The sequence below is a fragment of the Pituophis catenifer genome, unplaced genomic scaffold (assembly GCF_029215685.1).
Source record: "Pituophis catenifer annectens isolate HBS135680 unplaced genomic scaffold, rPitCat1.0.hap2 SCAF_2, whole genome shotgun sequence".
Taxonomy (NCBI): Eukaryota; Metazoa; Chordata; class Lepidosauria; order Squamata; family Colubridae; genus Pituophis; species Pituophis catenifer.
Genome location: NW_027256882.1, coordinates 123,595,066 through 123,618,548, shown reverse-complemented (window position 1 = coordinate 123,618,548; position 23,483 = coordinate 123,595,066). Strand labels below are relative to the sequence as shown.

Sequence of the window (23,483 nt, the reverse complement as noted above, 5' to 3'; positions counted from 1 at the left end):
GAATAATAAAATAAATAAAAATAAAATAAATAAAAAATTACTTGCATGTATTACAAAAATCAAATGGAAATTGGGCATTAGAGAAACATAGCATAATTTTCCAGCAGTACAAGATACTTTCAAAGACAGTCACGATGAAGATAATGCAATTATTACCATCAAGTATCAGTAACACAAAACTAATGTGAATAGAAAATATCCTTACTAGAATAAATCAGAACTTCATCGTGCCTTGCACTAGTCAAGACCTTAAACTAGCTAAAATTTGGCTCACAAACTTTGAGCAAACTCTTATGGTCTGTGTTACCTGGAAACATAGAAATATATTTTCTGTATATACCAATCATTTTGAGAGAATAGAATTGAAGAGACCCCATCTCCCCATATTATTTAGAAATATTCCTTTTAGGTAGAAGATAAACATTTAATCTGACATTCAAAAGTGGTTTGAAATCTTTCATATTTAACATTTCTCTATAAAACCCCTCTGGCTGGTTTTTAAAAAATAATTATTTAATTTTGAGTTTTTGAAATGTTGGAAATTTTGTTTTTTAATTAGAAAACCACCTAGTGCTAATTTATTTGTGGGGGAAGAAAGGAAACAGACTAGACATGACAATAAATTGTGTATTATTTGCATCCTATTCAGACAATCAAAGCTGAAAATGGTAACGAGCAAATGGACATTATTAAGTCTATTCTGATTAAGTGGAAAATGAGGAGGAAATCACAGTGCAGAATTAAAAATGATTCACAGTAAGCCAGAAATGGGACTCTAGAAGGACAAGAGATATGACTCATCTGGCATTTCTTGGACACTTAGCATCAGAAGCTTAGAGTTTCACTCTGTTGACTAAGGCATCGTTCAATACTTTATGAACTCACCGGACAGCATAAGTCATACGGTCAGGTCGTAGTGCTCTCATCATACACAGATGCTGTAAAGCTGACTTATTCTTCCATTCCTGAGGGAACTTTTCCTTTTCAGGGCATTCAGACTCCACAAACTTCTTCCAGCGCTTGGCAGACCCTTCAATGTCACGATCCAGGTTCCGAAATTGTTCCATGGATGACAAGGCCTGGAAAAAGAGAAGTGCCCATAAATGAAAAATGGTATGGCTTTGCTCGATGGTTTCTAAAACCAATAAAAAAGAAACAACCGCTGGAAATTCAAGAATCAAGATTTAAAAGCATTTTGTAGCATTGTTTTTTTTTCCCCAAAGATGGGATTTGTAGGTTTCAGAACTGTTTGGTTTTAATCATCCAAATTTTAGGGACATCCATGCACATTTCTCAGAACACCAACAAGTCTTTCCAATAACATCATTACAACAGAGGTATGCCCCCTTCTCAAGAGGCCATTCTTGGACCAACAGTCTTCAATAATTATCATCCTTTCTCCAACCTTCCCTTTTTAGGGAACATTGTTTAAAAGGTGATCAGTTTGCAGTTGATAACACTAGAGGAGACAGCCTATTTGAACTCATAGCTCCTGCTTGATGAGCAGGTGGTAGCTATGGTCAAGAAGAACTTTGCACAGCTTTATCTAACATGCCAGTTATGCCCTTTCCTGGATAGGGAGGCTCTTCAGACAGTCATTCATTCACACGCTCCCAAACCCCCAAAATGCAATGCGTGTGTGGCCCAAACCCCCAAAATGCAATGCGTGTGTACACCCTGCCCCCTGCGCATCAGCGTGCCCCCTGCGCATCAGCGTGCCCCCAAACATGCATCCCCCATCCCCTTACACATGCACATGTGCCCCTCACCTGCGGCCTGCCCCCTGCGCATGCACGTGCAGCCTCCTGCATGCACCCCCACCCAGTGCATGTACACTCAGGCCCCCCACATGCCCCTGCACCCTGCACATGCACGCATGGGCCCCCATACATGCCCCATCCCCCACCCATGCACAGCAGAGACCCGAAAACCAGCTTGCTGCAGAAGGCGTGTGTGCATGCGTGGCAGAGCTGAACTGGGGGTGGCGGCTCACATGCCCATAGAGAGGGCACTGCATGCCACCTCTGGTACGTGTGCCACAGGTTCACCATCACGGCTATAGTGGCTATTGGTTTACTTCTGGGTACTATATAAAGAGCTGATTATAAAATTCTTCTTGACATGAGGCCTGGTTATATGACAGACCATCTGTCTCTTGTTATATCTGCCCAGCCAGCACTAGCCAACAGTGTTGGCACACTTCAGGTCCCTTCAATCAAGCAATTTTTGGAAACCCAAGAGGTGTGTGCATTCTTTGACATAGCACCTGTCCTCTGGAATAAAGTTCTCTATCAAATATAGGTAGCTCCCACTCTGATAGCATTCCAGAGAGTCTTAAAACCTGGCTATCATCCTAGGCACTGAGTTATGATGGTTAAAGCCCTTATGAGTTTTGCTGATATAAGTTTTTTGTGTTGTCGGCTAGATTTGCCATCTTAGTCTTATCTTATCTGTCTTTGTTGGGGAGCAATTTTCTATCCAATGTTATTTCCATATACATATTGTGTATGTTAAAAAGTATTTTAGCAGTAAAAGTAGCTGGATGTCTAGATCTCAACCTGTTTCACTACAGGCAAGCTACATCACTGAATGTTGGCAGCTGGGACTTATCAATAATCTTCAGCTATTCTTGTCGAAATTTGCCTTTTATCTTGGAAAAACCACCTGGATTTGACCAGTCCTGTGCAATATGGACAATGCTGAACTGAATTTGCACTGGCCACAGTAGATGTATAGACGCCCTCTATAAATGGAGCAAAATACCATCAAACAAATTGTGACTGTGGGGTCAGAAAACAAACTATACAACATATAGTGTCAGCCTGCTAGAACAGAGCCTAAAATGGAAACTTTGCCAATTTCCTGGCTGTGACAAATAAAGCAAAAAATTCTATCTGTAATCTAGACATATGTTTATAATATTTTAGATTTTATGCTTCATGTTTTGTATTTTTATCTCTTGTGTTTTTATTGACGTGTGATGTGAATGTGCCATACAATAAATAAATAAATAATGTTTTTGTTGGCTTTCTCTTTTTGACTTGTATTGTATTTCATTCTCTTTATCACACTGTGAGCTACCCAGTCATTCTGTAGTCAGGCAATACCTAAATCAAGTAATTTTTTAAAAGTAAAATTAAATCACTAAGGCAAGTCAAAAAATATGTGGTAACATCTCTTCTTTCTGAACAGTTCCCAATGGATAACTGTGTGTATGTAAAGTTTTCAAATAAAATATTTTAATACAACAGCTCTACCCAGTCCCAAATCAGCAAAATGTTTACAATGTTTTCATGTGCATGCTGTAACATATCCCACTATGAAAGTTTGCTTTTAACAGCATATACCTTGCTGGTCTGATAGAAAAGTGGATTCTGGCCTATAAGGGAACAACTTTTCTCTTAGCTACAGTTCCTCTCTTTCCTCCCCCTCCCAACCCCCATCTTTCAGTTTTTATTTTTTGTGGGGATTACTTGAATGTTTCTGTGTTCAAAGAAGTTATAAAAGCTTAATACTTTCTTTTCCTTTTGCCTCCACTTTTGCTTGGGCTAACAGAGGAAAGGGACAGATGGCTTATTCAGCCATATCCATTCCCATTCATTGAACTTAATTTTTATTAAAACAAATTAAAAACTTTAGAGAAGAAAAAACAGACTCTGATGGCATTCCCAAAAGGAATCTTAAACAGGAATGCCATTTAAGGAAGGGAATCTAATCTTTCATTTTCTGATCTCCAGCTGTTTAATCATAAGGTCCAAATTCTCCTATTCTGAACTGCATAGAGAGTTTCAAGAGTTTTCATACCGAGTGACCAGTCTACTTTCACCATAAAACCATACAGAGAGAAACAAAGAAGAAGCTGCAAGCATCTTTACATTAATCCGGGGTTGTATTAATTTACCCATCGTGATACCTGCATTCCCTTCTAATGAAATGCCATGATTATTTTATGTAGCTGGAATACCACCTGGTAACCATCTACTTGAAACTATCTTTAACACCCAAGATGTCACAATGCTCCGGGGGAGGGAAGGGGGGGAGGCAGCAGAGAACAGATAAAGGTCAGGGAATTCATAATTGGTGCATTATATCAGAAAAGTTCTACAAAGAATCAAGCAACAAAATGGAAAGATTAAATTATGACTCTGACATTCTAGAATGTTAATATTTTTAACATAGCTGCTCAATAAAGCTATAAGCAGGTTTTATCATATAATCTTCATTTTAAAAACTGAAAGCATTAGCAAAATTCAGTGAGCATGCATACATGAAGCACTGAAGCAAAATTACTTTCCTCTACATTTATTACACAATACCTTTGCAGTAACTTTTTCATTTCTGCAAAATGACAGAGATGATTGGACTGATAGGGAAGAAGAAAATAATCCCATTTATCCAGGCATACTCAACTCATAATAAAGTGCTTCCAAACTAATCTTAGTTTGGTTGGGAAATTAAGTAATAGGCCTAGCTAGGATTTGCAGAAGTGACCATCACAAAAGGCCAAGGTTTAGGATCCAAATATTCCTTCCTCCTTTGTTTTGGAAAAAAATAATTACACACCAGTTCTGCAATAGTGTCAAGGAAAATGCACTGATGTGTCCATGAAAATAACCAATGATCTGAATCCTTATGAAGCAATGTCTATGTGAGAAAAGAACTCAGAAGTTGAGAAGAGTTTTCTGCCTGAAGGAACTCAGATGTGGAGAAAGTCATGCACATTGGATAAGGGGATTATCTGAAGAAATGTGCGTTATGAGGAAAGACAAGGGGGCTAAGACTGTGTCCTATAAGGCCTCCTTAAATATAAATGAGCAAATGAATACATTGCAGTTTGTTGAATGAAGAACTCCTCCTACTTCTTAAATTAGATCTGCCTCCAGAAGTTGTGAATGCTCTAACACTGGAGGTTTTAAAGAAGAGATTGGATAACCATTTGTCTGAAGTGGTGAGCAGGGGGTTGGACTTGAAGACATCCAAGGTCCCTTCCAACTCTGTTATTCTGTTCTGTTCTGTTCTGTTCTGTTCTGTCCTGTCCTGTCCTGTCCTGTCCTGTCCTGTCCTGTCCTATTCTATTCCATTCCATTCCATTCCATTCCATTCCATTCCATTCCATTCCATTCTATTCTATTCTATTTTATTCTATTCTATTCTATAGCAGATCCATGTTGAGATGTTCATGTTTGAAACTTAAGATCTACAAATCCTGACTTCTCTCTGTTTTATAAAGGCATACTGTTCCCATATGACGATCATTCATCTGAAAGTTGTTTGTTCTTAGTCAGGAGAAGGACAATATTTAGGAAATTGGCTGGTCAGATTTGGCCTTCAGGGCACTATTTACCTCAACTTGAAGCCAGCAAATGCTCAATAATATTTTCCAAAATTAGAAATTGAAGGAGGCCCATCACCTTCCCCACAACAGTTCTATTACCAGTGGCTATAGATTGCAGAGAACTGCTCATCATAAAGTGATTTAGCTTTTTGATTTTTCACTTCTATAGTTACAAAACCTACTGTAGGAAGCACTGTTTTTTGGGATGTTTTTTGTTTGCTTGCGTGTGGATGGAGGGATGGATGATTAAAACAAATTTCTTCTTTGATATGGAATACAAATGATCACGTGCCTATTATCAATTTTATGTTCAAATCCCTTTAATACACCAAAGTAGGACAAGCAGACAAAAAAACAAAAAGAGAAAGTGATGTGTGCAGAAGAATAAACTTCAGTTTTAAATTTAATTAAAGTCAAAGAAGATAACCTACATCACTTTCAAACCATCAACTAGCGATTGCTGTATTCATCACTGTTAGTTTGACACCATGATAGACATAGTCACCAGTTTGTTATAGTGGTGAAGGTGCTGGTCTAGAAATCAGGAGACTGTGAGATCTAGTCCTGCCTTTGGCATGAAAGCGGGCTGGAAAGTCCATCTCTCTCAGCCAGCCTCTCACAGAGTTGCTGTTATGGGGAAAATAGGAGGAGGGAGGAGTATTAAGTATGTTAATTATACAAATAATAAAGGTGGGATTTTTAAAAATCTAACAAATAAATATGAATAAATAAATAAATAAAATAGTGTGTCTCTTGAAGACACTATAAGCTGCTAGTGGGTGAAAGATGTTAAATATGCCACAGAAAAGAGTGTCTTAAAGCAAGAAACAAAAGGAAACAAAAGCCTTGAACTACTTATCAAAAAGTATGGTCAGCTCCGCTAATAAATCTCAGGCAGAATTATAGACCTGATCTTCTGAAGCACTTCTAAAATTACAACTTTTGTTTTATTTTTACAATGTTGGTGAATATGGAAAGAAAGAAAGAAAGAAAGAAAGAAAGAAAGAAAGAAAGAAAGAAAGAAAGAAAGAAAGAAAGAAAGAAAGAAAGAAAGAAAGAAAGAAAGAAAGAAAGAAAAGAGGGGGAACTTTATCATCACAAGCTGGTGATGAATGTATATTACATGTACATGTTCTTAAACTTTCTACAGGAGAACTAAAAACAAAGACAGAGCTTTCTAAATGACATGGCGCTCCCATATAACACCTCTCCTGCGCGAGCTGCACTGGTTCCCGGTGGTCTTCCGGGTGCACTTCAAGGTGTTGGTTCTCACCTTTAAAGCGCTCCATGGCTTAGGGCCAGGGTATTTACGAGACCGCTTGCTGCTACCGATAACCTCCCACCGGCCAATACGCTCTCACAGAGAGAGCCTCCTCAGGGTGCCATCGGTCAAGCAATGTCGGCTGGCGGCCCCCAGGGGGAGGGCCTTCTCTGTGGGAGCACCCGCCCTCTGGAACGAGCTACCTCCCGGAATACGGCTGATTCCGGATCTCCGCACTTTCCGTAAGGCCCTGAAGACGTTTTTATTTCAGCAAGCCGGCCTGGCCTGAATAGATTTTAGGGGTTTTTAATTGTATTGCTAGGGGTTTTAAATTGGGGCGGCCATTTAATTTAATTTATTTTTAATTATTTTAACTTTTATATTGCATGTTATTTTAATTCTCGGCTGTTCACCGCCCTGAGTCCCTTCGGGGAGAAGGGCAGGATATAAATTAAATAAATAAATAAATAAATAAACATGCAGAATAGTTTTGGCTGAAGTAATGTTAAATGGAATAGAGTTGTTTGCTTTTCCCAATACTGTATCTTGGATGAGCAACACTATTTTGATCTGAGTGTTTAAAAATAATCTTTACAACGAACAACCTTAAGGGCATAGAGAGAGAAAAAACAATACATCCCAAATTCATCAAAGCAGAACACCTTGGCAGGAGCTGAAACATTATTTACCATGCACCATATTTCAACTACTTTTTCCTTCACTTGTAATTCAACTCAAAATACTTCTCAATACTCAAAATACTAATATTAATGAATATAGCAGTATAGTATATGCAGTTACGAACGTTTTATATCTATAAAGCTGTTAGTCCAGGCAGAGTAAAAAGGGATGTGATGCAGTTATACAACTTCTCTTATGCTATCCAGATCCTGTAATTGAACTCTGAACATTTCTTTATAGCTGCCTATTTTTAATCCAATAGTTGACATCAACTCTTGCCAATTTTGTCATTTCTTCACCTTCTGCAATCAATTGGGGTTTTTTCCCCACCAGAAACCCATTCTCTAAGACTACTTACATTTCTTACTAAAAGGACACCTTAGTAAGGGGCACCTTAGAAGCACCCAGAAAAATCTCACTTGAATTAGACTTTTGCTGAGATTTCTCCATGAAGACTAGAGAAGTCTATGGCTTCCCTCCTTTTACATTTGTCCTTGCTGAACAGAGAAGCAAGAGGCAACACTGTAAAACCTCATTTATTTGAATCTCCCATAATTATTTAGAAGGTTAAATCTTTTTTTTCCAAAGGCAGAAATAGTCCTTAATGAAGATAAGCAACCTTTTTGGCCAGGGGACATTTAAAACTTGGAAAGCATGTGGTGATAGGGATTTTGTGGCAGCAAATGTGTCACCAAACAACAGGGTGTATCAAATGGTACAACTTTGTTTTTCAGAGGTGCTCTAATTCATTGGACTCCATATCAACATAGAAAAGCAAAGTTCTCTACCTTCATGCTTCCCATCAAGTCAGTTCTGTTAAGGTTTTTTTTGCCTGGCTAGTTGCCTCCAAAGGAAAATATGCACTGCAGTCTGTTGCAAGGTCAGCAAAATTGCTACTTCAATCCAGCATGGTGACTAAAGCACCTAGAAGCAGGGGGATTGTTTCCCTCTGCAAAAGTACATCCAAGTGGCACTTCATCAGAAGTCCAATCAAAGCAATGCACCTCTTGGAGGCATTTGACAGGCCTATTAAATTTGACAAGGGAGACTGATGCTTTGATTTGCATTTCATCAGTTTCCTCTCTGCCTGTCTGTCTGTCTGCCTGCCTGCCTGCCTGCCTGCCTATCTTTCTCTATCTATCTATCTATCTATCTATCTATCTATCTATCTATCTATCCATCCATCCTTTGGTCTCTCTCTCTCTCTCTCTCTCTCTCTCTCTCTCTCTCTCTCTCTCTCTCTCCCACTTCTTCCCTCCCTCCCTCCCATCTCTCTCTTTCTCTCTCTCTCTCTCACACACAAAATCATGTAGGTCAGGGAACCTGGGCACATTATATTACCTACTTCTAGACTATAAGGATGGTCAGAATCTCTCTTGATAACAATCCAATGGCATCTTGCTCCTTCTACAGAAAGTTTCCCTAAAGATCTTTGATGATTTCTAGTACACTTCCAGAAGGAACAGCATATACCCAACTTAAAGCATGCTTGGACTTAATTATTTTATAACAGAACGCTTAGTTAAAATTCTTTTGACTAAAGCAAATCTTATTTCAATGTAGCCTGTATATTTCAGAAGTTTTCAAAGAACTGCAAACTTATTCCTAGCTTTTCTTGATTGGGTAACAGCAGGCCTAGGTCATATGCAAATAAACACAATCTGCAAAGATAGCCCTGGATTTTATGACTATTCTAAGAGGTCAGAACATCCCTGATGAATAGTTTGAACTGAACCCATCTGAGCTACTCTCCCACTTTTACTTCTCTTATCTTTGATTGTCTTTGTTTCCAATCCATTCCAGCACTTGATGGATTGGATAAGAGATATGATGAGACCACTTTTTTTTTTTTTTTTGCCAATTCCATTCTCTAACAATTTAAGGCTCGACCCTGAGTTGTTAGGTAGAGTCAAGCACTTTCCTGAAGTTGATGAAGCAGGAAAACATTTCCTTCTCTTCTTAAAAAAACATATGAGATATTTTGTATTGTAAAACTGATTGGAGCTATGAGACCAATTTAGTTTTCATGGATCATTTTTCTACTTTATTCTTTCACGGAGGACACTGCAAAACAGTTTGCTGATATTGCAGCAGTTCTTCATGGGGGCAAGGACTGACCCATTCCTACTTTCTCATTAAAATATGAAAGGCTGTTAGCTGATGTGACCATGTACTGTATCTGTAAAATGCCCTATTCCTATTGCAGATTACAGGTCAAAGAGAGGAGAAGGGAAGGAAGTTGTGATCTCTGGTTATCCAAAGTTTTTTAAAAAGACAGTACTGTTCCTCTGTATTATAAGACAAGAGCCAGGGATGTGAGTCTTCATCAGAAAAGGCAGAAATATTGCTTGTTAGCAACCAAGAAATGTTTTATAAAGTGATACAGAAATAGAAGAAAGTAGGGAGAAGATTTCTGGGGTGACAGAAGAGAGAAGGAGATGGTCATTATTAGAAAAAGGTGTTGATTGCTGCACTACAACCCCTCAAGTTGCCTTGATGACAGTCCCAAGATTCTACAGTTGATGACTAAATCATAGAATTGGGAATCAGCCATTCAAGAATTCATCCTAATAAGCAGGGGTGAAATGCTCCCGGTTCAGACTGGATCAATGGAGGCGGGTGGTTTGGAGAACCAGTAGCAAAAATCCCTGCCCCCCCCCATTGCCCAGCTGAGCCGCGCAATCATCAGAGGCTTTTTTTTTAAAGCATTTTTTCTACAATCTCTTTGGCCGAAAAAATGCTTTTAAAAGTAAAAAAAAAAAAAAGCCTCTGATGATAGTGCGGCTCAGCTGGGATCATCAGAGGCTTTAAAAAAAAAAGAAAGCCTCTGCCGATCAGGCAAGTCAGCTGGGATCATCAGAAGTTTTAAAAGCATTTTTTTTACAACCTCTTCAGCCGAAGAGGTTGTAGAAAAATTGGTTTTAAAAGTTAAAAAAAAAAAGTTGGCCACGCCCACTCAGTCATATTACCCCACCACCACCAAGCCACACCCACAGAAACGGTAGTAACAAATTTTACATTTCACCATGTTGTGCTAATAAGCACAACAAAACTGTCTTCTATTGTGGAACCTAATTGGAATTGACTAAAATGTGTCTGTCATGTCACACTCACTCTGCTTTGTTTGCCCAAACAGCATTTGTGACTCTAGGTGACTAACATAGGTTTGTTTGTTTTTTAATCAAATGAATAGCAGAAAATAATGTAAACATGAATTGTATTCAAAGCCCATAACCCTAGGTCCAAGAAACACATGTATATACACACAAAACATGCTCATCTGATATCTAGCCCCATGAATACACAGGTCTTTTAACACTTTACAAAAAGCCAGCAGGGTGAGGCTCAGTGGTGAAATCCACTTACCTTTGCTACCTGTTCAGGAACGGGAGCGCACAAGACCGCGAGCACGCTACGCACGCAACCTCTTCTGCGCATGCGCAGAGGATCAAAAACAGGACAAAAGGTGTCCCGGCGGGTGGGCAGAGCCTCCTGCCGCTGGTGCTACCGGTTCGCGTGAGCCAGATAGATCCGGCCGGATTTTACCGCTGGTCAGGCCCATAAGAATCTCAGGGAGAATATGTTCTAGAGAGCAGGTACCACCACAGAGTAGGCATAGGTCCTGTCAGATAGCATTTTTAAGTGTGTATGTACATCTGAATGTGTATTTGACCATGTTCCATTGGCAAATAGCCTAACATCATTTTCCAACCTACCTAGTTGTTTTCAAGGATTTCGTGACTGAAGAGGTCATCCTACAATGAATAGATCAAAACTTCAAGACATCCTTGGCAAGCAGAGGTCTCTTCAAGGTCTCCACAATGAACGCTACACACAGGTGATCCTTGACTTACGACCACAATTGGGACCAGAATTTCCATTGCTAAGTAAGGCTGTTGTTGTGTGAGTTGTGCCCAGTTTTGCAACCTTTTTGTCATGGTTGTTAAGCAGGTCACTGCAGGTGTTAAGTCATTAAGCAAATCTGGCTTATGACTTTGCTTGTCATAAGTCAGTTGGGAAGGTCACAAACGTGATCCTGGGACACTGCAATTGTCATAAATAGATACTGGTTGATCACATGACTGTGGGGATGCTGCAATGATCGTAAGTATGAGGATGGGTTATAAGCAGTGGTGGATTTCAAAAATTTTTACTACCTGTTCTGTGGGTGTGGCTTTGTGGGCATGGCATGGCTTTGTGGGCATGGCAGGGAAAGGATACTGTAAAATCTCCATTCCCACCCCACTCCAGGGGAAGGTTACTGCAAAATCCCCATTTCCTCCCGATCAGCTGGGACTTGGGAGGCAGAGAATAGATGGGGGCGGGGCCAGTCAGAAGTTTTACCAGCGGTTCTCCGAATTACTCAAAATTTTCACTATTGGTTCTCCAGAACTGGTCAGAACCTGCTGAAACCCACCTCTGGTTATAAGTCATTTTTTTCACTGCTGTTGTAATTTTGATTGGTCAAGTTTCCCTATTAATTTGCTATCAGGTCTTCTGAAAATCTAGTTGACCTCTGGGATTGAAAGATAATTGACATGGTGGTTTCTGGGTCCTATCCTAAGTATAACCAAATGAGTTTCCTGATTTTCAAATGCAATTTTGGTAGAAAACTCCAAATAAATTTAGCAAACAATCTAATTCATAGTGGCTATAGTTGTGAAGAAATTGATCTTCCGTGTTACTATTACATCTGACAAAAATTGTCCAACTGAATCTCTTCAGAGATTGGAAGATTACTACATTTTATTCTATCTGATATCCCATTATCAATTGCAATTACCCAATTGCATTCAAAGTTACATCAACTGGAACCTACATTAACACTGCTTTCTTACAATAGGAAGATATTTCATCATACCTAGAACAAACGAACCAGCCCAGCGATGCCCTCGATGTGATGGCCCGGTGTCTGGAAGCAGTACGGGTCTGGATGGGAAGGAACAGACTTCGACTCAACCCTGCCAAGACCAAGTAGCTGTGGGTACCGGCATCTCGGTCCATAGGAGAGGTTCCATCACTGGCTATAGGGGTTGAAGTTTTACCCCCTGTAGACAGGGCACGCAACTTGGGTGTCCTCCTGGACTCATGGTTGAGTTTAGAAGACCATATAACAACCGTGACCAGGGGGGCATACGCCCAGATCTGTCTGGTGCGCCAGTTGCGTCCCTACTTGGACTAAGATGCCCTATGCACAGTTACTCATGCGCTAGTCACCTCCTGTATTGACTACTGTAACACTCTCTACATGGGGCTGCCCTTGAGGACCATTCGGAGGCTTCAGCTGGTGCAAAATGCAGTCACGCGGGTTGTGATGGGAGAATCCCAATACTCCCATGTAACACCTCTCCTGCGCGACCTGAATTGGTTGCCAGTTGCCCTCCGGGTGAGATTCAAGGTGCTGGTGATGACCTATAAAGCTCTACATGGCTTAGGCCCAAGATATTTGGCGGACCACCTGCAGCCAGCAACAACATCCCATCGCCCGGTTCACACCCATAAGGAGGGCCTGCTCAGGGTGCCGTCGGTGATACAATGTTGGCTGGCGGCCCGCAGGGGTAGAGCCTTCTCTGTGGGCGTGCCCACCCTCTGGAATCAACTCCCCTTGGGGCTCCAGTTGGCCCCTGACCTTTGCACCTTTCACCGCGAATTAAAAACTTGGTTATTGAGTCCCCCGGCCTGGACTGATGAGGTTTTATATGGGTTTTTTAGCTTTATCTGATTTAATTAGGCATTTTAACTTTGTATAATGGATTATTGTGGTTTTTATTGTTGTGAGCCACCCTGAGTCCATTGGAGATAGAGCGGCATATAAGCCTAATTAAATAAATAAATAAATAAAAATAAAATAAATAGTAACAATTCTGGTTTGTTGTTTTTTAATCATCCAGATTCCAACATTGTTTGATAGTTTCCAACCATGTTAAGGCAAGATATCTTAATATGCCACTTGGACAATTGCAAAGCATTTTACAAGGGCTGGTCCTGAAAAATGTGCAGAAATTTCAGCTAAAAGGTAATGCTGCCAGAGAGGCAGAGATTAGTTATAAGAAGCATGTTTTTTTTAACTTCCTTGTTAAAAAATTACACTGGCCATTAGTTTATTTCTTGACACTCTTATTAAATGGTTCCAAAAAATGTAAGACTGACCTTAATAGTCACATAGTCCTTGACGTTTTCATTCAAAAAAGCAAATATATTACAGGTCAAGACAAGAAATCCTCCTCAGGGCAGTCAATTTATGCTTTAACCTTTTTCACTTCTCTTAATCAGTTCTTTGTTTATTGCTGAAGGACAGCTTGAGCTCTTGTGATTAGCTGGCCATACAGATCATGCTTTTCCTCCCACTAAGGATGGTAAATGTAGCACAAAAATCTACATTCAATCACTCCATGGTCTTATTTTGCTTTAATAATTTGACCTCAAACTGGAAGCAGTTTAGAGTAATGGTGAAGGTGCTGGCCTAGAAACCAGGATGGCATGAAAGCCAGGGGGTAATTTTGGGCCAGCCACTCTCTCTCCACTTACCTCACCTCACCAGGTTATTGTTGTGGAGAAAATAAGAAGAGGAAGGAGTATTGGTGTCCTTGCCGCCTTAAGTTGTATATGAAAAAATGGCAGGATTAAAAAAAAAAAAGCAGCTCCAGAAACTGGGGTGTAAAAATGGCTTAATAGCAGAAATGTTCTATCATGAAAAGTGTCTGTGTGTGTATACATACATATATATATTTATTTATTCAATACAATCACTAGTAGCAAAGACATTTGGAGTATAAAAGTTACCTTGATGCCACCCCATGATTGATTTGTCAAAAAATCTACTGGACTGGTGACTCCTGTTTGGGCAGGATATCGCAACAGGAAGTTAAGTTCCATTGCACTGATTTCTTTGTTCTTCAGAAGTATCTGAAACAAAAACCCAGATTGAACTACAGAAATTTGCCAGCATTTCCTGCCCAACATTATAAGGGCAGAAACAAGACTCCGGATGCTAAGAAATATCAAAATGCTAGCAAGTGGGCGGAAGAGAGATGTCAGGAATTGCAGATATTTCGTACTGAACTGTTTCAGTTCAATTTACCAAACCACAATACAATGAAGGATCTAGAACAGAAATGTCAAACTTGGCGATGACATGTTGTCACATGATATATTGCAACTTTTTCCCCTTCACTAAAAAGAGGGTGGGCGTGGCCAGTGTATCACACATCTGGCCCGCGGGCCACAAGTTTGACACCCCTGATCTAGAACACCAATTTAACCATCATACAGAGACTTAAAAGCAATGATCTACCACTGAAAGTGTTACAGAATTTCTTATCTACAATCTGGTATGTCCTAAGCAAAATGTTGCAGCATAGAGAACATTATTTACCAGTGCATACCACTTAGAAAGTAACTGGCGTGAGAGTTAACAAACCCAAAAGTTACCTGGAAAGTGACTTGGGCTGTGTACGTCAGTTTGTCACATTCAAAGAGTCCACGAGTTGTATATTGAAACACTGAGAACGTGATGCTATCAATCAAATTGTTTACTCGCTCTTTCAGGATTTCATCTGGTGGAGCTCTTGAGACAGCTTTCTGGAAGACCACATTAAATGCCTAAATGTAGTGAGAAAGAAAACACAGTGAGAATGAAACACTTCGAATATTTTTAGTAGATTTCCAAATGTCCCTGGCTTAATAACAGAATAATAGAGTTGGAAGGGACCTTGGAGGTCTTCTAGTCCAATCACCTGCTGAGGCAGGAAACCCTATTCCATTTCAGACAAATGGTTGTCTAATCTCTTCTTAAAAACTTCCAGTGTTGGAGCATTCACAAGTTCCGAAGGCAAGTTGTTCAACTGATTAATTGTTCTAACTGTCAGGAAATTTCTCCTTAGTTCTTTTCTCCTTGATTCGTTTCCATCCGTTGCTTCTTCTCCTGCCCTCAGGTGATTTGGAGAATAGGTTGACCCCATGTTGATCCATTCTAACCTTTGAAATTACAATTAAAACAATCTAGTTTCTGATATAAAATGTCATTCTGGATCTCATTCAGAAAATTGAGATGAAAGTAGTATATAGCGCTAGCTAATATTCAGACGGTCTAGCCGGGATGAAATCCAGCAGGTTCTGACAGGTTCTGGAGAACCAGTAGCAGAAATTTTGAGTAGTTTGGAGAACCAGCAAATACCACCTCTGGCTGGCCCCAGAGTGGGGTGGGAATGGAGATTTTGCAGTATCCTTTCTCTGCCACGCCCACCAAGCCACACCACGCCCAAGCCATGGCCACAGAACCAGTAGTAAAAAATTTTGGATTTCACCACTGCGGTCTAGGAATAAGTAACCTGCATATAAGGCTGCACCTTATGCAGAATGGAAGGATTCCAATTTTCAACTTTTTGAAGGCCAAAAATATAAATCTGTTATTCTACTGTCATGGGCATTAAGGGAAGCAGGTTTAAACAGAACTGGGCTACTCCTTCTTTGTCTTTTATAATTAGCAATGGTGTTATGCATTGTAGAAAACTGAGCTGCCCTCATAAGTTAGCTGTCTCCTGACAAACTCCATTGCAGCTGGGCCAAAGCAATCATTCTGCTTCAACTGCATGGCATATTTGATTCATTAGTTCAAATTTGTTCTGAGCTGAAATTAAAGGAAAGAGGGGGGGAAAGAAGGAATCACTTGATTCTTTCACCTTACTAGGAAATTTTGTAGGAAACAGACACATCTTACAGGCATAGTAGAGCTCCAAATCTAATTTATATGGCTATTGCCTTCCTGGTCAGTATATCACATTTCCTGTGGTGCCTGAGCTCTCTTTTGGTCTGGGGATGAATTGTGATTTTTAGTTGTCTTGGTTGCTCTTTTCAACTCTCCATTCTTCTTTTCAGCCAGCCTTATGTTCTGCCCCACAATCATTTAGTATCTCTTCCTTTTTCAATTCCTTGCAGCTTCACCTGTCAGAAAATCATCATTTTTTCTTCCCTTCATATCTTTCAAATCCCAGGATTTTAGTCTATAACTAAAGCTTAACACTGGGGCAATTTTTATGGATCTCACCATGGATACATTTGGCATCAACCACTGAACTGTCATTCTTGGTGGCAGGGATTACTTTATGTAATATGTCACTGGAATTAAACCAGGTCTACTTCTTACTGCAGATTCAAAGAGATCTCAAAACATATTTATTATCTCAGGCCTTTTATCACTGCTATTCGGCTTTTGTATTTTATGACAGTTACCTTTTACTGTGGTTGTTTTATATAAAATTCTTTACTTTATGAGCCATCCAGAAATTATTTTCATGGGTTTCATGAATTTTCAAATTAACGATATTTTTTGGCTTGTAAGAAACCTACCAATTATCAATCTATAGATTTCTGAAAAATATATGCACATCATATGTAGCGTTCTAAGTATGTGCTATTAGTTTGTGGAAAGCTGGAAGAAATAAGTTGGCTTGCAGGATAATTATAAGATTAAAGGTCCAACTTGCATTGAATAGCATAAACATACAGGAGAAGAAAATTGGGCTGTAATTGCACATATGGCACACTGGCCGGAACTGTCAAAATGTGCCAGAACTGGCCAGTACTGTCCTTAATGTTAGTCTGCAATGCTTCCTATAACAAGGGGGCGGGGGAAAACCCTGAGCAAAATAAAAACCATACACAAAAGTCATCAGTTGCCATCAAATGGAATATACAATAGAGCAATTATGGATGGAAAGGAATTTAGACTGAATTCTAAATTGCTATATCTTGCTCTTAAGTTAAATGCCTGTCATATTAACCCTTGAATAATATTGTTTTTTAGGAATGAAAATCTCAGCAAAAAATTAAAAATAGTTTCTAGTAATATTTTGTTTAGGCATGCAATATTGTTAAATTACTCATAGGACAAGGTTTTTTTCCACTGAATGTTCTTGGAGCTTTCTGTAACTTGAGCTATTGCAAATTGTAAAGAACTATTTAAATCTCTGGTGGAAACTTAATACAATAACATTTGTTTCTCTAGTCTTCTATAAAGTGAAATTCAGCAGATTTCTACAAAAGTTTAACAGTTTAATCTGCCGCATTCAGAGTCTGAATATTATAAAAACATGAAGAATGGCACAAACAAAGGCCAGGAAACTTTTTGTCATACATTTTTATAATGCACAAAAAGAACCGATTAAAGATGACATAATTCACTGGCCTGAATATACTTAAATAACTACAGTATCTAAGGCCTAGGACATTTTAAAAAATGCAATCTAAATCTATTGATATATTTTGCATTGGCTGGTAAATGAAGCTAGTTAAGGGAGAGTGTGGGGGGAGTAAATATGATTTTGTGGCTGACAGGAATAGTTATTCCTGTCAGAGTCAGAACATCTGTGAAGTGCAAACATAAAATAATTTTTAAAAATGCTGAAATTTTAAGGGAGAAAAACAAGATTTCACAATGAACACTGAAATCTTTCCAGATTTGGTGAAATTTTGGCAGCTTTGAATTACCAAAGTTTAATGAAATTTTCACCTGAGATTACTATACACAATAATGTTTAAAGTACTGGCAAGATTGTCAGACCCCTCCTGCTAGTGGGTCTCTTTAGTCTCAGACTCCTTATCTGTTTCTGAAATTTAGAGAAGAATTGGAATGGAAAAAAGAAAGAAGGGGGGAAAGCCAAATCTTATTGTAGATTGTACCTTTAGAGAAAATTGGTACATGGGATTGATGGTATTGAGGTCATTCATGATGAAATACAGCAGGGAAGCACGAGCTGCTGCAGGACGGTAATGTTCCCTTGCCTCATTAATCTTGGTTTCTGTTATCTTGGATTCCTGGACCTGAAAGGAAGTAACAATAAAACTATGAAGAGGCAAGGTAGCCACACCTACTGTAGGTACAAATTTTCTTAGTTTGCATGGAGATGGCATGGATTTAGATAAATTTGTGTATATGTAGCACGTGAAGTACCTCTCCTGCCAGTTTCTAATCCCAGCATTTCTGGATGTAGAGCATATCATACATACATAACCATCACTTAAATTAATTATCAAGGAATTAACTTCCATCAGATTATACTTTTCTTTCCAAGGTCGTTCCTATGCTCATATTAAATTTTCAAATAACTTAAAATGGAGATGTTACATAACTTTATCAGCAAGGATGTCTGAGCTCCAGCTACCAAACCCTCTGCACAAATAGTTCAGAAACATCTCTCATTTGTGCTGAAGGGCAAACCTGGCAGTGTCCATTCCCATGGCTCTTCAGCGTGGTACAGGTGAAAGATGTCACTAGCATTTGCAAAGCAAATCATCTAAGTCAGATGAGTATTGAATAGATAATTTTCAAAGCCAAATTTTCACCCAGGGAGCAGCCAAGATGCTGAATTCCAGCCAATTTAATACAGACGGTGGAAACTTCAGTGGATTCTGCCATACTGTGTAGCCTCCACTCGATTCCTAATTTAATTCAGTAAATGTAATGTGTGTGAATTAACTCAAGTAAAACACTTTGTATTAAACTTAAATGCTTTAAAACATCTTGTTAGAATGCTGTAGTTGTATGGTCTTTGCATCCAGTGCTACTATTTCTCTTAAATTGCTCATTAAAGGCATCTGAACTAAAACAAAAATGCTTAGTAAATCTTGCCAGAATGTGGTTTTATCGTGATTTCTAGCCTCCAAGCTGCAGAACAAACAAGATGCATTTAACCAATTCATTTATTTTTAAATCTTATTTACAAATTGCCAGAAAATTGACAAAATACCTAAATATACCAACACAAACACATGCACACTTAACAAAACAATGTTTGAAGGAAAAAATTGAAATTAAAAAAAAGATTAATAAAAAACCTAAACAAACTAAAAATGAGAGAATAAGGGGGGAAAAAATCTACTTTATAGATTATACTTATCAACAGTCACATTTTTTTTTTTCTTATGCTCAATCATGTCCGATTCTCAGAGACTGCCTGCAGGGTTATTTTGGCAAGGTTTTCAGAAACGGTTTACTATTGCCCCCTGCTTAAGGCTGAAAGAAAGTGACTGGCCAATGTCTCCCTGCTGACTTTGTTCCCAAGGCATGGATTCCTGATTTCTAGCTTGATGCTGTAACCACTTAACAAAACTGGCTATCAATAAATACCAACTTTTAAACAATTCATATTCACTTAGTGTCTCTTAACATAGATTTTTGTTCCTAGTCACACATCAGATTCAATTTAGCATTTTTACCTTATCTTCAATTTCCGCAGCTGTTTGTTTAGTGACTTCCAGATTCTCCACCAAGGCAGTATCTGCTAAAAAGTTCCCTGAGGCAGACGAGAGACGGGACAGCAAGTTGTCCTCTAAAGTTTTCAAGGTAATTTTGTAACCATTCTGCTGCTTTGTGAGATCAGACTGTAAAAAGTTGAGATATATAATATATATTATATATATAGTATATTATATCATTTTCAAAGCAAATCAAAGCAAAGATTTTGTTAAATCGGGGATCTCCAAACTTGGCAACTTTAAGAATTGTGGACTTCAATTCCCAGAATTCCTCAGCCAGCCATCATGCTGGCTGTTGTAAAGTTGTCAAGTTTGGAGATCCCAGTGTTCCACCATCATATGCTGGAAACTCCCTCTTTGGGAAAATGAAATGCAACACAGCACTCCACTCCAAATTTAAATAGATGCTATATTGGAGAACATTTGTGCAGCATAAAGTGTATTACAGTTAAAATTAAGAATTGCAGCTACCCTTCATTTCCATTCAAGGGCCCAGCCCAGACTTCAAAAAAACTGTATTAGGATTATTGTTCCAGAGACAGTCCAATCTAGTTTGATGCCTACATCTGGCAAGAATTCTAGAAAAAGATATTAGGAATAAAACCCATAAACAAATATAACACATTCAGTTGATTTTTTAAAAAAATTATTTTGTCTTTTAATGATCCGTAATCCCTTGCATTGGTGTGGAGTCTGGCAACTGAATGGAGTTGAGTGTTTAAATTTTAGGATGCCCTTCCTGTTGCCAATGCAGAGTTCACAGCTGATATTTTCTCATTGAGAGAAATACTTGCCACTACCTAGGACAGTGATGATGAACCTATGGCACGCATGCCACAGGTGGCACGCTGAGCCATATTAGTGGGCACGCCAACTCAGCTCTGGGGCGCATGTGTGTGCCGGCCAGCTGATTTTCGGGCCTTCTGGGCCCGCCCACCAGAAGTAGGAAAACAGGCGGTTTCCTGCCTTTGGAAGGCCAGGGGGGTGAGGATTGCCCGTTTTTCTTTCTTACCTGGCTCCAGATCCTCTCTATTTATCTGGGAAGGGCAAAAACAGCCTTTCCCACTCCCTTGGAGGCCCTACGGAGGCTGAAAGGGCCCATTTTCCAACTCCCGGTGGGACAGGAAGTGACATTTTTTTTGCTGTCCCCAGCCTCCAGAGGCTCCTAGAGACTCCTAGAGAGGCTCCTAAAGACTCCTACAGAGGCTCCTAGAGACTCCTAGAGAGGCTCTGGAAGCTGGGGACAGCAAAAAATGTCACTTCCTGTCCCACCGGGAGTTGGGAAATGGGCTGTTTCAGGCCTTTGGAGGGCCTCCGAGAGAGTGAGAAAGGCTGTTTTCACCCTTCCCAGATAAATAGAGAGGATCTGGAACCAGGTAAGAAAGTAAAACGGGCCTATCAGGCCATCATGTGCCAGAAGCGGGGGGGGTTGCGCGCGCATGCGCGTGGGCACATGCACGCGCGACCCTCCCCCGCCCCCCCCCTCTCCTGGCACGTGATGGCAAAAAGGTTAGCCATCACTGACCTAGGATCAAACTCACAGCTTCCTGATTGTGAGGCGAGAGCTCCACCTCTAGGCCACTGCACCACTAACACATTCAGCTGAATGAAAGTGGATAAAATGTATAGTGTTTTAGCTTAAACTAGAATTTTATGCTCAAATTTTACAGAATCTACAGGGATTTTCTAGGTACCGAATAAATGCCAAAGACTGAGCAGCACTGGAGATGAAACAAATTGAAAGACCACAGATTTCTCTTAATCCCAAATATTTCTAATTCTAATCAGTCTAATGTAAATGTGTATTTACCCATGTAGAATGGCTGTACTATTATTATTTATCCTTCTTATTATCTTCTTTACTCCTCCCCCTTATTGGGATGATGATTGATGATCGATGATGATGATGATGATGATGATAATAATAATTCTGTTGCTTTGCATGTACTGTACACTGAGAGTTTCTGTGTCAAACACGAATTCATTGTGTGTCTAATTACACTTGGCCAAATAAAGTATTAAATTCAATTCAATTTCTGTTGCAAGATAATGTGATTGATATAATCAACTATAGTTTGCTCATAAACTCTGCTTTGAGAAGAGACCAACAATCACTGAATCTGAACCCCATTCGTTTCTAGTATTTCACTCAAATGTTAGCTTGGTTTGTTTACTCCTCTCCCCTCCTCCTGTGCTTTTGGGGATGGAAAAGGTGTTGTGGCCCGCCAGACGATGAGGAGGTTGGGGAGGAACTTGGGCCAGTCCTGGAGTCTGGGGAAGGCTCTGATGGATGCTCTGCATCGTAAGCAGAGATAGAGCCAGGGCCGTCCGACATTTCCCAGCTGCCTTCGGAGTCGGAGATAAGTGGGGAAGAAGAACAGCTGGGACCTGTCCTGTATATGCAGAGCTGTCAGGAGAGGAGAACAACTGAGGAACAGGAACCAACTCAGGAAGAAAGGCACACGTGGATTCTGATTAGCCCTTCTCTGGCTGGGGAATAAATAGAAGCAAAAGGGAAGTGGTGGTTGCAGAAGACAACAGTTCGAATTTCTTTCAGAAGATTTGCTTATCGTGGTTTGTGCCTCAGAGACTTCTTGCCAGGAATTAATTTACAGGTTTGCGACTGGAAGCTCTCAGCCTGGCAATTATCCAAGGACTGATAAGGTCTGTTATTGTAATTAACCCTTGGAAGGATTATTGCCTGGACTTTCTGTGTGTGACTGCCATGAATTCACAGTAGCTAAATAAAGAGGGGTTTTTGGGGACAAGGAGTCTGTTTCTTGGTTCTTGTAAGGCTGGGTCAGAACAAGAGGTACCTCTCACTGCAATGTCCTTTCAGCAAGAGTTCCAGAAGAAAGAGATTAGGAGTAAAAATTTGGTGGAGTAGAAGTGTAATCGTATCCTAATCTACCAGCCACCTCTAAAATTGGACGTACCCATTGGGGCCTCAAACCAGTTGGCAAAGCCAGGTTTTCAGACCCTTTCGGACGGCCAAGTTAGGGGAAGGCAGATCGCATATAAATAGTAGTTCAACTCACATAATGCAAGACAAGAGGATATATTCTGTCACACCTCTGTGCAAAACCCATATCTTGCTAGATGCCCAGAAGGAAGTCCATGTTTTGGGAAGTGGGGGAGGGATTTAAAAATTAATCAGGCTTCCTAATATATAGCACTGAAAAACGAATTTTCCTGCTAGATGGTTTGCCAACCATTTGCTGGTCTGTCCTAGATACTGAAGGTGCAGGTAGAGTGTTCACAATAACGAATAAGGAGTTTGGAAAGAAATGGATCAGTGGTGGGTTCCTCCCGGTTCACTCCGGTTCGGCCGAGCCGGTAGCAGTGACGATATGACATCACCGAACTGATTCTAGGAATTGTAATAATTGAGATACTATTAATTGTATATTGTGTTGAAAGCAGAAATGGTTAAGTTGTGGTTTGGAGGAATATATGGGGAAAATTATTTGGTTTATTATATTGTAAATATAATTAATTGATTTGTAAGAAATTGGATTGCATAGAAATAATTGGAATATTCATGTTCATATTGATTAATATACAAAAAAGGTAGTTATATAACTAATTGATTTATATTAAAAAGTTGAATTTATATTAAACAACTAATATTACATAATTAACCAATGTGAGGATGGATATAAAAATAGATGACAATGGGAAGGGGTATCATATAGAATAGAAGGGAAAAATTGAATTTGATTAAGATTAGAGATGAGGATGAAGGGTAATATTGGTTTTTTAAAAAAAATAGATGAGGAATAAATATGGCAAAAAGGAAATATAGAAATTGTAAATTTAATTGAAATGACTAAACAATGTTTAAATTTGTGAACCAGCCAAATATTCTGTTCAAAGAAAATACATTGTATGTTTGTATGTGTGTTTCTAATTATTGCTATTTATTCATATTTGTTCTCTTTTATTCTTTAA

At 39.4% G+C, this 23,483-nt stretch overlaps 1 protein-coding gene across 1 annotated transcript in view; it reads right to left on the bottom strand.

Annotated features, from left to right (window-relative positions):
• The window catches only part of DNAH9 (dynein axonemal heavy chain 9), a 233,111-nt gene that overhangs the window by 38,965 nt on the left and 170,663 nt on the right, over positions 1–23,483 (bottom strand). Inside the window, exons 56-60 of the mRNA XM_070934466.1 lie at positions 19,494–19,658; positions 17,958–18,098; positions 14,709–14,879; positions 14,061–14,183; positions 886–1,079 (exon numbers count right to left, since the gene is read on the bottom strand). Of these exons, the coding sequence (XP_070790567.1) occupies positions 886–1,079; positions 14,061–14,183; positions 14,709–14,879; positions 17,958–18,098; positions 19,494–19,658 (794 nt within the window). The remainder of the gene's footprint in view (positions 1–885; positions 1,080–14,060; positions 14,184–14,708; positions 14,880–17,957; positions 18,099–19,493; positions 19,659–23,483) is intronic.